Below are 21,233 nucleotides of genomic sequence, written 5' to 3' on the forward strand. Positions count from 1 at the left end.
CCGCATACCACTACGGATACTTTGTATGGATACTGCTGCGAAGAAGGGGAAAATACACCCTACCCGATCTCTACGCAGTACAGTCTACAGTACCTCACCGCGAGAAGATTAGAGTTCCCCGTATCCGGCTGCATTCCCTACCCGCAAGGTGCCACAGACCCCCCCTCCGCTCCGGCGTCCAGGAAAGTAACGCCGTCTCATCTCATTTCCTTCCGTTGATGCCTGCAGCAGTCCAGCATGGCACCTGCTCCTGACCGTTCTTCGAAATATCGGGCAATATCCCATACCATACCGCCGGAAATTCCCGTCGAAACGTTCACACCACACCCAAAGCACAATCGTTCGAGTCCACAATGCCTTTGTATCGTTCCCGTCCAATCCGCCTTCTCAGAGCCGCGAATTTAACACGACTCAAGCGAAGAGAGAAAGGGATTGCATCTCGTGCTACGATTGAACGATTGAACGGAACAGGCAGTCAATGATGGACAGATCTCGCCCGGCTTACCTTACTTCATTTAGGGTACACAGAGCGTCCCTCAAGCCTCCCAAAGAACCTCGTGTTAGCAGGCCGCCGCCTCGCTGACCAGATGCACTCCAAGCACCCACCCATCCATCCCCGCCTCTCTGGACCAGCCGGGCTCGCGCGCCAACGTCCTCCGCTGAACTAGGCTAAAAGAGATGGGCAAGCACACAAGCTAGGCAGTTGGGCTACCAAACATGAGCCGACCAGCCGACCAGTCGAGACCTCACGCTACCTTTGGTCTTACACGTTGATCCTCCTTCTGCGCACACTCTTGTAAATACTGTATACCGTACAGTAAGACGCTGTATCTCTGCTCTTGGGGCAGAGCATAAGATTCGGCGAAACTCGACCTCACGTAACATGTCCAAGCCTGCCTTGCTGCGTAACAGAGCACACGGCTGCGACAAGCCCCCCCCCCCCCCATCCCCGGGCCTTCAAGGCAGATCGGATTCTCTTCAGCCTTACCCGCACAAACTCATACGAGGCACATCAGATGGAATTCCATTACGTCCAAGCTCCATGGGCATAATCGGTGGGGCGTCGGACCTGAAATCGAAGACGGCTGCGTCGGTTCTGATTAAGCCTTGCCTCAGGTAGCAGGGCCTGCGGGGTCTTGCAAGTTACATCGGTTCACCGTAACAGTCGTGGCCATGATACATCACCGGAGAGCATCATGGGGCTGATCATTTGGGAATCGTTGAAAGTCACATCACAATTAGGGGACCGAATGTTAAGGTGGGAAAACAGGGATTCAATGCCCATGTGTCTCTCAACTCTATCGTCAGTGCTTACAAGCTGGCCGCTTCTCTTTCGAAAAGCAGCCAGCCAAGCCTCTTCGCTGCTCGGCCACCGGAGGCAGCTCCCCATTACCACCTCTTTCGGTGCCGGCATTCAACAACAAAAGCCACAAAGCCCTGCTCCCACGACCCATCAAACCAAGAAAATACCCAACAATATAGGTAAACAAGTAATGTGTGTCTTGAGAGGGTTGTATATCCTCAATAAAAAAGATGTGTGTTGTGTGTGACTGATTACGAACCAGGAAAATCCCAAGCCACCTGGGCTTTTCCCCATTTTCATCCTCCAAAACCCGCAGCCAGGACATCTGAGATTCATGAACAATGACAGATGAAATAAAAAATATCAACGACAGCGATGTGCAGCGCAAGCCAACCAAGAGAGAAGGGAAGGATATTAGGGGCCACGCCATCGTCTCCGCGAGGTAGGCGTGGCTAAAGGACTAGATTTGGTGATGGATTGTGGGCATGGTGAGATGCCCACACCCTCGTACCAGAAGCCGGTTTCTTTGTTCGCGACAATAAATGACTCGAAGGGTGAAGTAAATCCAAAAAGTGCAAAGGTACGATCGCCTGTGCCGGACATGCATGATCGAGATTCCGAATAGAGGTATCGTCATGCAGAGTCGTCGTGGCCGATGGATGATGTGGTAGCGAAAACGGAATCACACATCATAGTCATCGGTGTTGAAAGTAGACCAAGGGCAACCCCATCTGGTATATGTCGAGCGCCTAAAACGCCAGCTGTGAATGACCAAGGCAAGCAACTCCTCTCTCCCGAATAAACCATTTGAGAGAGCACGCCTTCCCAAGTTTGTATGTACGCCATGTCCTAGTGAAAGGAACTCCGGATTCTTCCCGACTTATTCAGTACGGCAGACCGACGTCAGGAATCAGTGGGGTGTTTGGTGCATAGACTCGGGAGACATTGAGTTAGGGTCAACGTGGTCAAACTGGACCAGTTGGTTCATGTCGAGGTCGTTGTGGCCTTGCTCACCATACGCAGGTGAGTGAGGGTGCATCGGCAGGTTAATGGTGTGCTTGGAGTACATCTCGTTCAGGCCGGTACCATCATCAGATACAGCACAAGATCCGTTGTCGCCCTGCTGGTAGATATCGGCGGATGCAGATCTACCAAGCATGGAGAGCGGAGGCGACTGCTCAACAATGGACGGCTCTCCGTGGTGGCTGCCGAATGAGAGGGGAGACACGGAGGGCGGGATCATGCTCGGTGACGGGTGTGCCATGGGAGAGAGGAAGGCACTGCCGTACGGCGTGTTGTAGCTGGAAGCGGCCGGGAGAGGGCTCGGCTCAGGGCCCTGGGAGAAGAAGTTGGGGCTCGTCGGGAACTCGGAAGGGGAGGCGGTGGTGGCAGACATCGGGTACTGGCGCATATCCAGACCGAATCCGGCTTGGGTGTCGATTCTCAAGTTGGGGCCGAGTCCGCCGGGCGCCTGGGGAATCGGTGCGTAGATGTTGGGACCAGGCGTCTGAGGAGCTGCCATTTCACCCGGCTGTTGGATATAGAAGGAGGGCATGGGAGTTTGGAGCATCGAGAAATCGACAGCCATGGGTACGGAGCGACTGCGCTGTCTCTTGTGGCCAGGTCCGCGCATGCCAGGGTGCATGTGGTTGATGCCCCAAGACTCCTGGAACATACCAACGTGCGGCTGGGCAAAGTTGGGCTGAGAGGAAGGGCGGCTGGGCGACACAGGAGCGGACATGGACAGGGCGTGCTGCTGGTCGATGAAGGGGTGCGGGTTGTTGCGGTTCATGAAGGCCTCCAAGGAGACAAGCTTGGCCAACTGGCCGCTGAGAACCTTGGGGTTGCCACCGAGGTGGTGAACCAAGCAGTGCGAGGCCTGCTGGTCCTCGGTGAAGTCGCCACACTGGAAGAATCCGCTGGCTTGAGGGGAGGAGTCCATGAAGAAGTTGGGAGCCCGGTTCAGCTCGATGACGATGCCACCAGGCTTGTTGGGGTCACCCTCCTGGTTCTCAAGGAAGATATTCTTGATGTAAGCAAAGGGGTACTCGATCTTGTAGCCGGCCTGCTCGTTGTTGATGTAGTAGGTCATGGTGCACTTGTCAGGGGAGTAGAAGATGATGAGATCCATCGTGTTCTGTCCCACGCGAGTCCACTTGCCGATGCTCAGAGAGCGGCAGGTGAGATGATGGATCACTGGGAATGTTAGTGCTGCTTTCATCGATGTTTTGTCAGGGACTTCTTAGACTTACAAACTTTGCCCTGGCCGTTCTGGTCACCGCCGAGAAGCATGTTGTTGTGGCCGTAGGGGAGAAGACCTGTACGGCCAAGGAAGGGGCCGCCGAGGCCCTTGCCGGACTCCATCGCCTGCATAGCGAGGTAGGCTCGCATGGATTCGGGGATCGAATCGATGTCTTCGCCGGTCTCGAGGCTCTTCTTGGCCAAAAGCTTGATCTTGGCGCGTCTGTGTAGTATTAGTGGTGACTCAGGGGTATCAGGCTGCAAAGCCGGAAAACGAGGGGCAGTAGAAAGCGTACCTGTTCTGGAACCAGATCTGAACAGACCTTTCGGTCATGTTGATCTCTTCTGCTATCCGCTCACGAACGGTGGCAGTGGGGGTTGGGTTCTTGTTGAATTCCACCTCCAGAGTCGTCAACTGGTCCTGAGTGGCGCGCTGTCTCTTCTGGTTCTTTTGCTGTTGGGTCAGGGTGCTCTTGCGCGGCGGGCGCCTTGATTGCGAAGAGGGAGGCTGTCCATTGTGGGTGGAGGTGGAGGGGGAGGGAGTCTGGTCCATCTTGTGGGCGGATGTGGGAGAGACATCCTGAGGGGTTGATGAGCCGGGTGTCGAGACTTGCTGGACGAGGCCCACGGGGTGTTCGACCTCGGTAGCCATGTCTTTTCCTTTTTTTTTTTTTGCTCGAAATTCCTTCGTTCAGTTAGAATGAGGTCGGTGAGGTGTATTGCTTGTGATGTGGTGCGATGTGGTTGATCAGATCAGGGTGGGCGGATGTTCTCGAGGTGAGGGAGTCTCGGTATTAGTCGCGTCCAGGAGATGATCGGGATGTCGAGGATCGTTTGATTCACGGAAACGCGCAGATGCGGTACTAGGTGTAATTGGATGGTAATGGGTATGGTGCTGTGAAAGCTAAGGGAAGGTATAGAATGAGCTGGGAGGCAAAAGATGCTAAGGAGCGTGGTCTCTGATCCAACAGGGGGAACAGGAGGTGAGATTTTTGTGTGAATAGTGTCGTTTGGTTCGCGAAGAACGAATGTGTAATTCAACCAGACGGGAAGGAACGTAATAAGAATGCCCGGAAAGGAGTGACGGGATTCAGAAGCTGAGATGGTTGAATTATTTCAAGAGAGTGACTGTGAAAAGGAAAAAAAAGGAGTGGGGGAAGAGGAATAGGAGGGAAGGGATTGTCGTGAACGACGAGGATGACGATGAGGAGATGGGATGAGGAAGAACACCAGGAGGGATGGGGGCAAGAGAGGAGAAAAAGGAAAAGGAATGGATGGGCGCGAGGCGGCGGGCCCCAGTAAAAAAAAAAGGGAACAGAACAGACGAACGAACGAACGAAGGAACCGGCGCCAATCCACCCTGTTCCTAGGTAGGTGCGAGGTGCCTGTCCCCTCCTGCTCCCCTCTACGTGTAAGGCAAGGTACCTTTTCCCATGGACTCGCCTTAGTTCCAGGAGTTCCCTTTTTGCTGCTCACCTAAGGTACTTTGTTGCGCCTGTAGACACGCCTTGGGTACTTTCTCTCCCACTACGAATACTTGAGGTGCTGTCTACTTAGGGCTACTCGCTGGGAAGAGGTCTGGATGGACTGCCCCAGGGTCGGGAGAGGAGTGAGGCGTGTGGGTTGCGGGCGGGCGAGGGACGAGGGTGTGAGGCGAGTCGAGTTGGGGTGAGGTGAGGTGTGGAAAAGTGGGTCCGTGGATGACAGGGGGAAGGAAAGACCGGACGTGGGACGTAGGACGTGAGGTGTGCAGCGGCGGCTCAGCAGCCAGTGGTGTGTGCGGTCTGCGGGATGGTCATGGGCAAGGGCATAGGATGGGGATGGATGGATGGGACCGTTGGTGTGAAAAGGCACCAGTTAGAAACGGTCCATAGGTTCCATGACTCCATACCTTACGCAGTATGTACCTTCTTCCGTACGGAAGCGAAGAGACTGAGGTTGAGTCCCGTCTGATACTTTTGTAGAAAACGTGTGCTTTAGCCCTAGGAATAGGTAGGTCGCATCATGTGAATGTACCTTTCTTGTGGTAAAGTGCTCCTGTAGCCTCCTTCCTCCGCCCCTTTTTGGTAAGTAGGGTTTGGGGCTGCTCTTGCTCTTGCTCTTTCCCGACCACGTCCCGTTCTCTCCTCGACGGCAGGTGCAGTGTTCAGTGTCCATAGCACGAATGGGTGTGGAACTGTGGATGGGGCAGACACGCCGCACGCCGCACAGGAAAAAAAAATTGTGAAAGCCAGATAGACAATTGACACACCCAGACTGGTGGACGCGGCGGACTGGAAGTGGATGTGGACACTTGAAGTCTGGACGACAGACGTTGGCGGGGGACGAAGACGAGGACCGGGGCTGGACGTATGGGCGACACCACCAGCAACCAGCGGCCAGTGGCTAGTGTACAATGACTGGGTGCACAGGGGTAGTGCCAGGTACGCGCCTTCTCTCATTCGTCGACAAAAGCCACTTTACCGTTCGTACCTGCCGCCGATGAACGGAACCTGTCCCAAGCTGGTAAACCTTGCCTCAAGTGGCTTTAGCGGCTTGTTCCCCCCCGTTTAGCCTTTTCTGACCTTCTCTCTCGCTTCCACTTTGTCTCTTCCTCTCCTTCTCCTGCATAGCTGCTCTTAGCCTCCTCCATCCTTCCCGTCTCTCGTAGACTGCTCGCCCATCTTGCTTCTATTCGTACTCCGCTCTGCGTGGGCGTCTTCGACCTGATAATTGTGCACCTTGTGCGTGCATGCGAGTATGCGTTGTTGACCGGTTCCTGCGTCCTGCGCCTCACCTCATGCATCCGTATCTCCCAATCCAGATCCAGACCAGCCAAACCAGCCAGACCAGTCTCGTTCCCTCTCCGCTCTCCCACACCAGAATGACTACACACCGCCGCAACGCCGCGCGCCGCCGTTGGTCCATCGGGGCTGCTGATAGGAGGTGCACCATCGCACCCGCCATGGATCATGGCCCTGCTCGTTGCTGCAGTTCCTTGCCCTGTTGATGCTGGACTGCTTTCTTGTGCCCAGTGGTCATTGAGGGAAAGGTGGGGGAGCAGAAACATGCAGCGGCCGAGGAGAGACCAAACACGACAAAAGGGAGGCCTATCCCAGCAAGCGGGAGGCCAAAAGGGAGACCGGCAAGTGCCAGAGTACCTCTCGCTCTCTATTGTTGGCTTCGCGGCGTCGCGCCCGATGGACGCATTGAATCGAATCGCGCGGCATCCGTCCACCACCTGGACGCCGATAGACACTCAGCATCATGCCTACGCAGTACGCAGTACTTACACGAACACATCCTCAGGCTCTGATTATCAAAAATCGTCCATCCTTTCCTACCTCGTGTCCGATGCCAGGCTACCTTAGTGGCTAGTATCAACTAAAGAGTATCCGTCTCCTCTGTAGGTAGACAGACACTACCACGTGTTTTGCGGCTCGAAAGATGCCGCATAAGCATGAGGTAACGGGTGAGAGCGCGCATCATCCGGCCCAGTCTCTAGATCGCTGCCCGCTATGGGTACTCGGTACAAATAGTGTCGCCTATCCTTTTCGTCCTCACCGTCTTGTGACTCTCGTCTAACGCAACGCCAGACGCCGTGGGTCGCGAAGCATGAGCCACGGCCGGGGACTGAAGCAGAGCAAGATACTCGCAGAATGTGTCGCGCTTTCCGCCAAAATGGCCGTACCTTGCGCGGTAAGTGAGGGGAGACGGACGAAAGAGTCTCCATCCTTTTTGGGGGCCGTAAGAGAAATTCGCGGCCGGTGTCTGATGCGCGCTGCATCAACATCTGTGGAGGCGAGTGCGGATCTCCCTCAAGACTCACGCTGTCTGGCTGTCAGTGGTCAACCTCCACCGCCCGCATCCTCGCTCCGTTGTTGATCGCCCTGGAAGGCTCGGCCTCGAGGCTTGGTCCTGTCGATTCTGGCATTCTGCCGGGAAAGGGAGGCATAAGAGCCGGACGGTGGGACGATGAACGGAAGGTCCAAGGAGGTTCCCGTCAAGCATGACTTGGAAAGGAAAGTCCACGTCTATGGAGTACGTACTCCATACGTAGTATTGTGCATGCGCAGGTACGTACACGTCTGGCTGTGACTGTGGCTGATGAGACTGTGTGGGCCCGGAACGGAGCAAGCAGTGAAGCACAGATGCATGGGCGGGGTCCATCTTTTTGGTTCGGTCCTCAGGCACAGGGGTAACTGACAAGGTAGGTACTTTGAATCCATAATGCAGACATCCATCAGCAGACACGTCGGACGGCAGCTCGAAAAAGGGGATGCAAGGAACGAATGGAAACATGTCTTGGCCCAGAGAACAAAGAGAAGTGGAATTTGTGTTCTAAACTTGCAATGGACGGAATCGTACGTAGACGACACGAACAACTCCAAGCGGAGTCAGCGGACATCTTGTTTTTGAATCACTCGGTTCGGGGCTGTTGTCATGCGAAAGATGCAGCCGCACTCCATATTCCGTACCAAACAACGCCAAACCTGGAAGTCTCGCAGCCGCAAAGCCACGACCGTCTTATCGGTGCTGTTTGAACAGGGGCTTGTTTCCGTACCTACCTATGTATCCGTTCCCCCTCTGGATTCTCACAGACATCCGCACCTTGTGTTACGGATAGCGACACGGATGCTGGCTCTTTGGTTGTTCGAGAATCAAGACCAACCAGTCCAGCCAGGCATCCTCCAATCCTCCGACGTCAAGATCATCCAAAGTCTAAAGTCCCCGAATCCCAGCCGTTATCTCGTCCCGACATCCAGGCACGGGTAGGGGAGGGTGTTATAATGTGTTTTGTTATGCATTATCATGACACCTTATCCCGCCAATCTGTCGCGTCCCTCCTACTCCATCCCTTCCCGCATTTTCCATCCGTTTGCCCTTCTGGGCTGTCTATCTTCCCATGTCGAGTTACCAGGGATCGCCCACCGCCTTGGTGAGCTTAGACAACGTTCCTGGAGCCAAGATATCCATCCTACTGTGTACCCAGAACCAGACTCGTCATGTGCGGGCAAAACGGCAGGCCTAGTCGGCCCAAACTGTCCCGTCAGTCTTACGTCCGCGAGACGGTGGCAGGGATGCTTAGGTTCTCTGACGAATACTTCGAGCCCCTCAACCAAGAAAGACCCGCAACGGTTTGTTCACAGTGCGCGGCTTCTCCGCCTTCCGTTGCACTTGCCAGTCGCACTTGCACCAAACCTAAGGAAAGAGCCACTAGCTGTAAGGTACCCGAACGGAGGAAGGTACGCTGGATACCTATGTCCCACCTTAGAAACGTCGCTCCCTGACCCCTGCTCACGTCGTTCATCCAGTCTTTTCCCGATTGGAACCTCAGGTTGATTTCCATCCACCCTCTTTCTCTCTCGCTCCAAGTCTCCAAGTCAGGTCTCCATGCGGTTGCAGCGTGAACTTTCAACATGGTCCTGTCAACCTGCATCATACTGGAGGTCGAGGGCGTCTTTTGCTGGCGCCGGTCGATCGCGGTTGGCATCACTGCACTACACTGCTGCACTGCTGCACTGCTGCACTGCATTCACAATGCACCACTCGCAACTGGGACAAGCCACATATTCCAGCGTCACATCGCTGGCTCGTCTTCGACTATTTGCTCCCACACTGTGTCGTACCTGACGTCTCTTTCGTCCGGTATTGTCCCTGTTCCTGGCGATCCATGCTCCCCCTCCTCGCCCTCCTCGCCCGACATTCACGCTTTCCCCTCGCCCCCAAGACGCGCCCTCCTCACACAAGCCGTGTCAAGTACACAATGATCCGCCAGATGTTGTCGACTGCATCCTGACAAGCTGTGTCACAGACGACTCCAAACGAAACCATACAAACCCGCCATGGCAACCAGGCACCTCTCGAAATAGCACACAAGGTTTCGTCGAATCGAATCGACGGCCATCAATCATTGTCCAGGGCATGCAGTCATCGATCTAGGCAGCTTCTGTCGTGGATCGTTGCGCCGCCTGACCTCACATATGCTGCATGCGGTGCCTGGTTGCTGTTCTGCCCATACACACACACCGTTCGTCCTCAGCTTCCGTCCTCAGGCTTGGATCTGCAAGGCTCCGTTCTCCATCTTCTAAACAAGAATGATCCGTGGCAAAAAAAGGGTCGCTCTCGCTTGATATGGTGACGCCTGCCGCTCTGCGCAACAGTCACGCAGCACAGAGACACCTGCCAGACGATAGCTGATCCACAGACTTCTGCAGCCGGTAGTATGCGACTGGCGGTCAAGCGTCCGCTCAGACGCCGCCGTCCCGGCTTTGTGAGCCTCCAGCTCGGAATGGGTCCATCACGAATTCAAGCTGGAGACAAGACTACTTTGAACCTCACTTGACCCGTACGCCTTGCGCTAGCGCCTATCGCCGAGGGCTGACAAGGTCTTCCTAGTCAAGACCGCCATACTGAGTTCGACTGATTCAGCACAAGAAAACCAATGATTCAGTCAAAGTGCAAAGCCTCTTTTACTGGACCTACCTAGCACTTTCCAATCACGAAATATCTGGCTGACGGCTTAGGCCGGGACCAACGTTCAAAAGACTGTTTAAACAAGATAGGCTCGGACCAGCTGGATATTTACTCATTACTGGTCACAGCACAGGCTTTCCCGAGCGGCGTGCCCACTATGCACACCCAGGCAGACGGTTCACGGCTCTTGGAACTACGCAATTCTCTTGGCCGCCAAACTGCTCGCCCGAGGGAGCCCCGACCGTCCACTTATCCGCGGGGCAGATCTCGACGCCCATCTCCACGTCGCCTTTGCGCCCGCTCGGTTCTTCATTCGAGCGATGGGGGTGATGGCTTTCATGACATGGTCGATGCTCTTGGGGAGATTCTTGTCATTTCGAGGCCATCCCGCCGGGGACGCCAACGGCACGGGGTTTGCGCCTCCAGAGGTCGTCCCCTTTCTCGGACCATCAAGACCAAGCCAGTTCCAGAGAGCCTCCACCCATAACTCAAGATACGTCGGTTGCCTTCTGGAACCACTGAGTAAGCAGGCGTCAACTTCCACAAATGACATGTCGAGAAAGGGGCCTCCCCATGCTGAGCTGAGGTTCAACCCGCCCAACTACATACCACCCAACCTCTTCGGCCGTCATACCGAGGGATGGTGCCGCCACGAATCGTTGCGCAAAAGTCTGAGGTGAACTATGTTTGCTCCATGCTCAGCGTCTCCCTTTGGCCCTGTCTCGCGTCTGCCACAGACATCGAAACGTCGTACCTCTAAAAACAACGCGTCGGGGCGATCGCCTGGCCATTCCTGTGGGAGTGCCGGGAACCAAAGGGATGTCTCAGACAAGACACTAGGGCATCACAAAGATCGCTTTGCACGACGGAGTGTCTTTTTACACACTTTGAGCGTTCCAGTATACATCTAACGAACCAATGCTATCCAACACAACGCCCACGACTGGTCTTGTTTCGCTGTCCTCACGTTCGAGCTCGAAACGGTCTTGGAATTCGCATCGATCCTCCCTCCGTTGCTAGACCAAAGGCAGCGACATACTCTCGTCGGCTTTCCAGGAGCCTTCGGCTTCGGCCTTGGTTTCTGGGAGACGCAACCTGTGTTACCTCGTACCTGCAGAAGCGTTATGCAGCCAGAACACCCATCCCATGGCCCAAGTGCCACATGCGCCGAAGACACTGTAACGCAGCGCTAACTGTCTTTGATCATCCGGCCAGCTACCTTCAAGCTCCAAGCCATCCGGCCGTCCTACGGTGACCCTTTCGAGATTGGTGGAGGAGCTCCATCGGCCAGCGACGGGGGACGAATATTCTACATTCGGGAGAAGCACATCCACGAAGTTCGGCCACAGAGCAGCTGGCAGATGGATTGCGTTTGCGCGACTGCCGGAGCTTTGACTCTTAATATGCTCAGACGTCCCGGTCTGATCACAACCGGTGACATTGGACATGCTCTGCCAATGTCAGATGACAAAAACTTCAGACGAAATGTTCCGCCCAAGCGCTCATTGGCGCTCGCTGCCGCCGGCATCGTTCCTCGAAGGCGTGGCGCCGTCGAATGGAGCTCAAGCGATCGGAATGTCCCATGCTCGCGCACGCGTCGGCGTATCACTAAGACAGACGGACTCCGTGAAGGCGGCTACAAATCTACCATACACCATCAGGAAGCCCGAAATAGCAATGGGATCCTCCGCCCGTCCAAAGTTCAAGGTCAAATAACACCTCCATGTCTGCATTTGCCTTTGCACTTGCGCTTGCATTCATGGCATTGGCGCGCCTCATCCCGGCCAGGTGGTCCTCCAAAGAAGAAAACCCCCCGAAGGTTGACGAGGGTCTTGTTGGTATGCTGTTGTTCTCTAACCAACCAAGTAGCTTCGTTTCAAGTGTTCCGAACGACGAAGCATAGAGTTTGACTTCATCCTGCATGGAAACGAGGGAGACCGCACTCGAGAGTCCACAGGCTTCTTTGCTCAAACGAGACAAGTCCGCTGTCAGCGCCGAAGCAAAGTCGTGGAGCAACGGATAGGGGACGGCATTGGGTCGGTGATGCATGACGGTTCGGCTCCGTTTTCCAGAATCGGTCTTGTTGAAGGGGTGCGCGAAGTGCGAGAAGGTCATCACAGTGTTAAGGAATGCGGAAGACTGTCCCTGAGAACTAGTCGGTGTCAGGGTTCCAAGTTGTCTTCAGCAGGATCCGCTTTTACCCCTGAGCGTTGATGTTGGTACCTCGCAACTTTCTCAGGGACGCTGCGGCTCAGCCAACCAGCCTCGAGAAGAACAACAGGGATCTGTCAAAGTCAAATCACTCTCATTGGACATTATGCTTGAAACTTGGCCGAATTCGGTCAGGCGAAAGATCGTCGATGGATTTCCTTGTCGGGTTAGAAAGAGAGCCACTACCGCAGCATCTCAAGGCTCAGGGCTTAAGACTCCCTCATGGAACCAGGGCAGAATCACCAGACATAGAGCCTGGAGGAAGAGAAAGGGAGGGGTGAGAGTCTGAGAGAGGACCTTCGTTGAGGTTCCCCCTGCCTTCCACGCCTCTCTGGCCCCATGGGCCCTCATTCTGCGGATACGTCGTGCCTTTTTCGTCTGATCTTTTCTCTTCCCGCTTCTGGCTCGTGTCTCCAGTCCTAGCCCCCGGTCCGCCTCCGGCCCCATTCAACAACAACTGTCAGACAAGAGCCCTGTCGGAGCGCGGCCGTTGTGCAGCGTGCTTCCTCCGCGAAACATCAACCAAGAACCCTGGGGGGAATATCTGTACGGAATACAGATAATTATCTTTTTTCGCCGCATAAGGGAGAACGGAGCAGGACGTCTAGCCGTGACCATTGGCGACCGACCGTCGCATAGTTCCGTGCGTTGTTGGTGGGAGATCGTCGTTTTGGATGCCCACTCGCCGTTGGCCTCGGATTCAAACAATCTAAACACTTCTGTTACTGACTCAGCCACCGAAGCCGACGACGGTCGTCCGCAAGTACGGCGGGGCCAATTCTGACTGTGGAATTCATCCATCGCCCTCTTAAGTTGCCAGCCCGCCGCCGCATGTGCCCGGATTTCGCGGTCGCCGGTATGGGCTGCCCATTGCTTCAAAGAATCTGCCCGTCTGGGGTTCATCGCTGCTAGCATCACCGGACGCCGGACGGGGACCCCAATCTCACAGCCTGGCGAATTCGTTCCAGAAGAATCGTCGAACATTGCGAGCCCGAAATCCCTGGCCAACTCCCTTGGCTTTGCCCCTCCCCCTATCTCGAGCCCTGCAGAGTTAATCCTCGCTTGCCGGGAGCCCTTGAGAGACCGGCTCTTGCTGCTGGACCCTTTATGGATAATACGCAAGATTGCCGCAAGAGGTAGACAAGGCGAGGAATAGGCGAGATGTATCGCTGACATTTCCGCCGCAAAGTCGGTGGCACCAACCCACAGAATCAAACGGTGGCATGGAAATCGGCTACTGACAGCCAGGCAACACGAGAGCGTGTGACGCTTTACGGATACAGGGTCCATATATCAGATCTGCTGCTCCGGAAATCCCGTCAGCCGACCATCCGCGGCTACCGAAAAGGCTACAGTCTTTATCAAGCCCGTGTTGTCGATAGTTGGCTAATTTTGCTTGGCTTGACAATGGCGTGCTTCAAAGTCTTTGTCGTTCCTTTGTTTCCACACCGCGAAACGCTCATGGCTGTCAAACTGTCAGTTGCCATCGATACCGTCCCAAAAGTCTGGTTCTGCTTCCGTAGCTACGTCCGAAGGCCCAGAGCCTTCGTGTCGCTTGCAACTGCATTCAGCTCCATGTCCACCACTGACGGAGCATAATCACTCCGCGAAAGTTGACCAATGGGCAGGTTGCCAAAGCTGGGGCTCCACCGAGGCATGAATGATCATCGCGACGCTGCGACAACACATCGAGAAACGCGCCTTGACGCGTTGCCATTGCTTACTCCAATTGCAATGTTTTAAAGCCTCATGTGCAAGATGGTGCATGTCCACTGCGCATTTTACGATTGTTTACTTCCCATTACATGAGAGATACTGTGCAACGATCTAGATAGACACTAGCGACTGTAAGGCAGAACTCGAGATCCCACAGCATCGCACCACTAAGCTCGGACGATTATTCATTCTCCTCAATCGACTTGGCTACAGCCTACCTGTACGAAATGCCCTCTATACTGGCATGCAATCGACTACAGGTTACCAACGATCACGAACACAGCGTCTAGCGAGGCCCCCAACAGCGCAGCAGGGTACCCAAAACTACCGTGATACCGGGCCAAGCATTCCCAATCGAGTTTGCTGAAACTTAGCAGGTTATCGCTTCCTCGACAAGCATTACAGGCATCGCTGAGAAATTTCCGATTGAGCCTAGCTTCCCCGCCGGCAGAGGAGGGAGGATTCGTGAAGGAAAGAAAAAAGACCACCAGTCATGCGACGCCAGTCTCCAGCACGCTCACGCTGCTCCGCCGCATTGTTTGGCGATGCGCGGCAGAACATTCTATTGCTACAAAGACCTGCGTGCTCGGGCCTCTAGAGGGGACAGGAGTGAGGAGGGGAACCACGTCGGCATGAACCAAACTGTGGGCCATATGGAGAGGCTGTGCCGGACTTGTCCCTGCTCGTCGTCTGTCTGCGACGTCGACGTCGTGCATCTGTACGAGATCGCACAAGGGCTTGCAAGAGGATCGACGCTAGCGTTCGTCTGATGTTCTCCCCGGCCCTCACCGAGACGGGTCCCCTGGCCGGCATCCCGCTGACACCTGCTTGACCCCGAGACGGGACTTGACCGTCGAATTGTTCGGATCAATCTATTCTCCCGGGTTGATCCAGCTTCTCGGCGATTGACAAGACCTACCGAGGGCTTCTTTTTCATGACTCGGTATAGGTAAACTCAAGCGCGGAGCGTCCCCGAAGCATAACCCAAGTGACGAACGACCTTTGGCACTATGGACTGACTGGGTACACTAACTAGCCTTGCCGCATGATACTAATGGATTCCCTGCTTCGTTCGCCCGCCGTCCGAACTGCTCAATTCGAGTGGGTTCACTTTATATTTCCAAGCCGTCTAAAGCAAACCTATATGTCTGCTTAACCACGCCCTCGGTTTTCCCTGGCCCGAAACGGGTCAGCTTGCGCAAGATATTGAAATGGGACCGTTTTCGCACTAAGAAGCAACACTCTATGCATGCCACGCGGCGTGTCGAAGACTGGAAGGAATAGGAGAGGCCTGGTGATTCATGGAATATGCCAACTTGAGCATACACAGCCGGGGCAGCATTTTGCTAGAAAATCCCAGGATCTACGTCTTCTGGATAGCCTTCACTTTGTCTGCTCACGGGAGATCGGCAGAAAGCCACGTTTCTGGAGACTTTACCCCTATGTGGTGCCCCTTTTGGATGTAATGGCTGACGTTCGTTGTTGCTCCATAATGTTTTCAGCATGGTCACTTGCAACTTCACGGGCTACGGCTTAATACCGCGACGAATGCCTCCAGACAGGCTCTTCGCTAGTTGGTTGAAGATGGACGTTGCAAGGCCCCACGACAGGGAGAAATTTGAGTGGATTTGGACAGTCGGGGAGTGCAGACGGAACATATCGTTGGCTGTATATCGAGCCTCTCGGGTTGTGTAGAGCTGATGCCGTATTCATATATGGGCCGATTTGTGTCGCCCTATGGATCAATAAGCCTATCTGGGATTTAAGAAGATGGGAGGGACTACGATTGCCTTTGTGACATCTTCATACTGTGTTGTGAGTGGTCGACTCTGACGCCAATTGCTTTGCATGTCAGTACCTAGCCGAATGGCCTCCTGCGTCTGTCACACTGCTTCAGGTATACTACTTGCTCAGTTGCATGGACCAAAGGATTATCGTGACTGACTAAACATCGGAATCATCAGCGCATTATCTACAGAACCTTGAGGTAGGCAGTCTGGGTTATGAGAGGCTGGGCTTACGGCCTACAGGTGAAGAAGTCCTCCAAAGTCGAATACTCCTGCTTCATATGGAAGACGAGATCGATTTTTCTCGACCTTTTTATTTTACTTTTCTCTGTGCTATTCAGACCTGACATGCCTGGGTATCTATGCCGTTACGCCACCTTTCCCACTCTCTCAAGTAATGGCGGGAGCAGATAGCTCTGGTTTGGAGGTTGATACTGCTGCCTTTGACTTCCAATCAGGGTCTCTCTTTCTCTCTCTCTCTCTCTCTCTCTCTCTCTCTCTCTCTCTCTCTCGTCTGCATAGAACACAAGAACCGTGGCCTTGGTTCCTAGACCACCCCAAGTGCAAAGTTTCTGTCGACGAGATTTCTGGGAGACGGGACTCGGGGTGTCCAAAGTTCCAGCTAGTTCTTTTGTCTTCTTTTCCGTCACTGTTCCTGTTCAAGGGAAACAGACCGACAGACCATTGGTCCTCCAAACTGCTCGCGATAGGAAAAACTCTTCCCAGAGCAACCGATCAGCGAGCTATTTCCTCCAGTCCCGCTTCCATCTCAGAGTTGCTTCCTTTTGTGTCTTCCTCCCAGTGACACATGCAGCCTGCGCAGCTGACATGATTACACGACTGACCAAACATCAACGGCCCAACCCCCAAACCCAGACCAGATTAGAGGAGCCAGAAGCGCATTCATCTACAGCCCCCCTTTCAAAGCTCCTTCATCACCTCCCCAACGGCCTTCTTCGCCATCCTCCGCCTCTGGTCCTCGGGCAGCCCCGCGCTGAGGTCCCGGACAGCCTGCAGCTTGCGCATCATCTGCTCAATCTTTTCCACGTCCTCGGCGTTCAGGTCCTCTTTTTCTGCGTCCTCGGCCTTCTTCTCTTGCGTCGTCTTCGCCGAATCCGGTTTCTCGGTGGTAGCAGCGCCTCCTGCGCTTCCACTCGCTGCTTTTGCCGTGTCCGCTGCTCCCCCTTCTACTACTTCATCCTCATCCTCCGGCTCCTGCTCGAGGTTCCAAATCGCCTTCTTCAGCCCTTCGAAATCCGCTCTGTCGAAGCCGAAATCCAGGTTCTCTGGGTCGTCGAGGTCGAAATCGTCGTTGTCGTCGCCGTCGTCGTCGTTGCTGGTGCCGCCTGCTAGAGGTCTGGGTTTCCTGGGTAAATCACCGGCGGCGGTGTCGAGGTCCGAATCGAGGTCTGATGGGCCGTCCATGTCGTCTGCGGCGTCCCAGTCGTTGGATTCGAGGGCTTCGAGGACTCTTGCTATGCCCATTTTCTCTGGCAAAGGGATGTCAGCATGGACGGACCTTTTATGTTGTGCCGAATAGGGGTAGGTTCCGGGACAAAGGTGCTCTACTCTCCCATGCCCCCTTCTTCCCAAAACGGCCCTCAAGTGTTGAAGCACGGCTCAGGGGTATGAACCGCAGACTGAATGATCCGAAGCAAGAGAGAGAGCCCAAAGCAGGAACGGAAAAGAAGAGACAAGAAAGGGGATGTGACGAACCTCCAAACTCGTTCCGGCCATCATCCTTCTTACCCCCACGAACCTGCACAAACTCGAGTCCCCACTCAGCGCAGAGATCCTCCCACTCGTCCGCCGTCCCATCCCCGACGCCGATGCCCAACCCGACGCCGTCCCATCCCCACCCGCCGAGCCCTTCGCGAACGACCCTCCCGACCTCGGTGATGAGCGCGCGGGTGTCCTCTGGCGAGGGCTGGGGGGTCGTTGCCGGTGCTGTTACTGATGCTGGCGCAGGGGTGGTACCATCTGCCGGTAACGGGGCTGATGTCGAAGACGATGATGAAGGAGAAGAAGGCAGCGCAAAAACAACAGCCAACCCGCCCAGCACGGTGAGGACCTCCTTGGCCTCGGGCGAGAGAAAGGAGGCGGACCACTCGGCCGGGGAGTCGATGAGATCCAGCCAGATGGGCACGTCGGCGGTGTAGTAGCTCGTCTTGATGGGGAGGATGTGCGTTGTGCCCGCGAGGGTTGTGGATGCCGGTTCTGGGTGGGTGCCCGTGAGGTCTACCCTTCCCGCGTTAGTACGATACTCTTCCACAAAGTGTTGGCATCTAGTGAGAGTGCGTGGAAAGTTTGCAATGTGACGAGTTGCGGTGAGATCATGAGGATGCCGTTGCGTAGTTTCTCATGTGATGCGGGCTTCATTCCCCTTTCATCTCATGAGCATGAGATACGTGAGGTCAAGAGCTTCTGTTTGAGGATGCAATAGCCAGATGCCAAGGCTCATGTAAACAAACAGGAGAAAAATAGAAAGTGCCGTTTCCACCAACCTTTGATGACTCTACTCAAATGCTGCGTCGAGTCCGCAAGCGAGACCGCCAACACCCGGCGCGGATTCTTGACTTCCATAACTCTGTCACCTTTCCTTCTTTCCTCGATGTTGTTGGTAGATCTTGATTTCTGCGTATTCGAGGCGTTCTTGTTGTTGAGGAGGATGGAGCGTTGAACGACACGACGTTGGTAAACAAACTTGGCGAGCTCTGCGAGTGTTTGAGCTTTTGAACGTTCAGGCGCAATGAGATTGACTGAGGTGAGGTGAGGTGAGGTGGGATGGCGGGGCACAACAAAACGGCGGGGTTCCGTCGGCGCAGGGTCCAGATTACCTAACTCTGTGCGGACGGTCCGTACATACTCGTCCAATTGGTGGGTGACCTTTGCCAAAAAAAAACTACATACTCTCGGTCGCCCGTGCCTTCCGGACGGAGCTAGACCCTAACGATGCTCGAGCGTGCTTACACGAAGCGGAAGGGTCCAGTCCGCTTGTGAGACATGGGACGGAAGCTTCGGGTGCAACATGATATTTCCCTCCTTCTCCTTCTCCTCCTCTTCCTTCTTACAAATGAACATTCTCTGCTTCTTTTTCTTCCCAACAGACGCAACTTTGCACATCACTCAATGCACAAATATTGGAAATCATGTTTGCTAGCAATTCATCTTGATTGGGTAGTACGTATGAATATATATATCATGCTGTGCTTTTCGTAAGTACTCTGAACCCTCGCTACCTATGCCAAAACAGTGGTATTCCCGAACCAAAAGGGCAAAGAAAGAATCATGATGCGTCACAGTCTGGGAATCATTACGAGGCAATGCAGGAAAAAAAAGAAACAAGAAAGCAAAACACCCGCACTTCCAGCCTTGAGCAAATGGAAAACGACAGGAAAACGAGCAAAGTAACCCAGCCGAGGGAACGAAACCAAAAGTCGATGAACAAAACAGCCAATGAACGAGGAAATAAAAAAGCATGCTGTGCTCGAGCGAGACCAAAGATCAACGATCCTCTCCCCATCCAAAGTGCCGATTGACAACATTCATAGCACTAACACCAGCCCTCACGAGCCCTCTCGTCGTCTCCTGATCGATCCCCGCGAGGACGTCTTCGAAGCTCGTGTCCTGTCTCCCCTCGGCATCTCGCAGGTCGCGCTGGTCCAGCTCGCCCTGCCTCCTCTCCAGCACGGCCTTGGAGATGGCCCGCGCCCACATGTTGTACAGGTCCACCTCGGACAGGCTGACGTACTCCCTTCCGCGCGCCGCACCCGTCTGGGGACCTCTGCGGCGTCTGGAAAACGCCCACTCGGCCTCGACGACCTCGAAGCGCTTGGTGCGGAAGAAGAGGTAGGGCCACGCAAAGATCCAGAGGAAGGTCAGGTAAAACAGCCAGCGGATCCAGGTGGTCTGACGCCAGCGGTTCACGCGGCACGTGTTGTAGATCTCGACCGTGCTGTCGTGGACGGGGAAGGAGACGTCGATGCGGCCGCGGTAGTTTGTGGCGCGAACGAGGTCCTCGAGACGGGCCTTGAGGCGCTCGTCGTCGTCGAACCCCGGCACGGTGCGCAGGAGTGAAAAGGTCTTGAGGCCCGCATGCGAGGCGCAGTAGCGGTGGCACCACTCCCGCAGCGTGGGCGGCTCCTTGCTCACCTCCTCGCCGGCGGCGCCGCCTCGAGCACCCGAAGACCTGCCGCCGAAGCCTGGGGCACGTGTGGGGAAGACGGTACCGCGGCGGACCTTTGAAAAGTTGTCTGCGGTGCGAAGCTCACGCCAGGAGCGGCGGGTGGCGATGTCGCGGTAGAGGTAGGGGGTGAGCTCGACGCGGACGTCAAAGTCGACGACGGTCTTGCTCTCCGTCTTGTCGTCGCGCTTGCGGATGCTCTCGGTGTGGGTGCCGCGGACGCGCAGGTAGGGTCTCGGTGGCGACTGGGCGAGAGATGTGATGTGGGACTCGAGAAAGGCCGGGTCGGTGTCGAGGCGGCGTGAGCAGTGGATTTCGGCACCGGTTTCGGGGTCCCTGCGGAAGAGAAGCGGGGAGTGGCCGGACTCGTCTGCTAGGAGCGGGGTCACGGTGGTAGTTATGTTGTGTTTGGGGTCGAGCGACGAGGGCTCGTCAGTGTAGGACGGAGGCAGGTCGCCGGCGTTGGAAGACGAGGCTGTGGCGATGTCGTCGTAGTAGGGATCGTTTGTGTGGAGGGAGAAGGCGTCGGAGGGTTGGTTTAGACGGAGAGGTGGCGGGTTGGCGGCGGCGGCAGCGGAAACATTGTCCTTCTTGGAGTCTGGTTCGTAGGGTGACAGATCGGGAGAGAAGGCGCCTGGCATCGACATCTTGAGGGAATGGTGCTGTGGTGTTGTCGTGGGGAAGAAGAGGTAGGTCGGTGGTTTTCGATATGAGATGCCTGGTGAATGGTCTCGATGGTAGGATTGATGCGGGCGGCCAAGGCGTAGACAAATCCTCCAACAGCAGCAAAGACGAAAACAACAACAGCCAGCCAGGTAACAAGAAAAAAACGAGAGTCGTGAGGGGATGGGAAAGACAGAAAGGAATGGTGGTGTGTTGCCGACGGCCGTATGCGTTCCTGGACACCTGGGTAGGCAGGCAGACGCACCAGGGATAAGTTGCCCTTGGCTTTTGGGTGGTGGTGGTTATTTTGGCTTTCCGGTGGACAAGCGTGACAGGCACGACAAGGTTCCAGGCCACGAATTCTGCATCCCAAAGTCTTGGCCCCCTTTGGCCACCCAAGGGACCCCTCAGTCTACGGCTGGACTGGACTTCCAGCTCAAGTCGCCGGTCTTCTTTCCCCAGGGGAGGGGAGGGGCCACTAAGCTGCGGCAAGACTGTCATTGGGTGGGAAATTCGCTTTCGACGCCCCAAAAGTTCACAAAGTGTCTTCCCTCTCCACTTCCAACGCCCATGCCGCCCTTTCGTGCCGGTGCCGCTGTGCCACACAGCCCACCAGACCAGACCAGACTTTCCCATTCAGGGCGGGGATTGACCCGAACGGTGTCGAGACAAA

General features: G+C 55.2%; 7 protein-coding genes across 7 annotated transcripts; 2 read left to right on the forward strand and 5 right to left on the reverse strand.

Annotated features, from left to right (window-relative positions):
- Positions 1–2,213: 2,213 nt before the first annotated feature.
- CPAR01_08136 (homeobox domain-containing protein) lies at positions 2,214–4,196 on the reverse strand (the record flags this gene model as incomplete). Its single annotated transcript, XM_060492405.1, has 3 exons — positions 2,214–3,499; positions 3,556–3,767; positions 3,841–4,196. 3 exons carry the CDS (start codon positions 4,194–4,196, stop codon positions 2,214–2,216), a joined length of 1,854 nt encoding a protein of 617 aa, XP_060348775.1.
- A 5,997-nt stretch (positions 4,197–10,193) lies between these two features.
- Positions 10,194–10,632, reverse strand: CPAR01_08137 (uncharacterized protein; the record flags this gene model as incomplete). Its single annotated transcript, XM_060492406.1, has 2 exons — positions 10,194–10,518; positions 10,610–10,632. 2 exons carry the CDS (start codon positions 10,630–10,632, stop codon positions 10,194–10,196), a joined length of 348 nt encoding a protein of 115 aa, XP_060348776.1.
- Positions 10,633–10,918: 286 nt separating this feature from the next.
- On the forward strand, positions 10,919–11,020 carry CPAR01_08138 (uncharacterized protein; the record flags this gene model as incomplete). The annotated part of the gene is made up of 1 exon (XM_060492407.1): positions 10,919–11,020. The coding sequence occupies one exon, from the start codon at positions 10,919–10,921 to the stop codon at positions 11,018–11,020; it is 102 nt and encodes a 33-aa protein (XP_060348777.1).
- Positions 11,021–11,214: 194 nt separating this feature from the next.
- Positions 11,215–11,910, forward strand: CPAR01_08139 (uncharacterized protein; the record flags this gene model as incomplete). Its single annotated transcript, XM_060492408.1, has 1 exon — positions 11,215–11,910. A coding segment is annotated over one exon (696 nt), but the record flags the coding sequence as incomplete, so codon positions are not given.
- A 748-nt stretch (positions 11,911–12,658) lies between these two features.
- On the reverse strand, positions 12,659–13,501 carry CPAR01_08140 (uncharacterized protein; the record flags this gene model as incomplete). Its single annotated transcript, XM_060492409.1, has 1 exon — positions 12,659–13,501. One exon carries the CDS (start codon positions 13,499–13,501, stop codon positions 12,659–12,661), a length of 843 nt encoding a protein of 280 aa, XP_060348779.1.
- Positions 13,502–16,635: 3,134 nt separating this feature from the next.
- CPAR01_08141 (alpha and gamma adaptin binding protein p34) lies at positions 16,636–18,795 on the reverse strand (the record flags this gene model as incomplete). The annotated part of the gene is made up of 5 exons (XM_060492410.1): positions 16,636–17,233; positions 17,349–17,952; positions 18,219–18,557; positions 18,625–18,640; positions 18,685–18,795. The coding sequence occupies 5 exons, from the start codon at positions 18,793–18,795 to the stop codon at positions 16,636–16,638; spliced, it is 1,668 nt and encodes a 555-aa protein (XP_060348780.1).
- Positions 18,796–19,218: 423 nt separating this feature from the next.
- CPAR01_08142 (uncharacterized protein) lies at positions 19,219–20,544 on the reverse strand (the record flags this gene model as incomplete). The annotated part of the gene is made up of 1 exon (XM_060492411.1): positions 19,219–20,544. One exon carries the CDS (start codon positions 20,542–20,544, stop codon positions 19,219–19,221), a length of 1,326 nt encoding a protein of 441 aa, XP_060348781.1.
- Between the last annotated feature and the right edge of the window lie 689 nt (positions 20,545–21,233).

This window comes from Colletotrichum paranaense (genome assembly GCF_030867605.1).
Source record: "Colletotrichum paranaense strain IMI 384185 chromosome Unknown Scaffold_6.1, whole genome shotgun sequence".
NCBI lineage: Eukaryota > Fungi > Ascomycota > Sordariomycetes > Glomerellales > Glomerellaceae > Colletotrichum > Colletotrichum paranaense.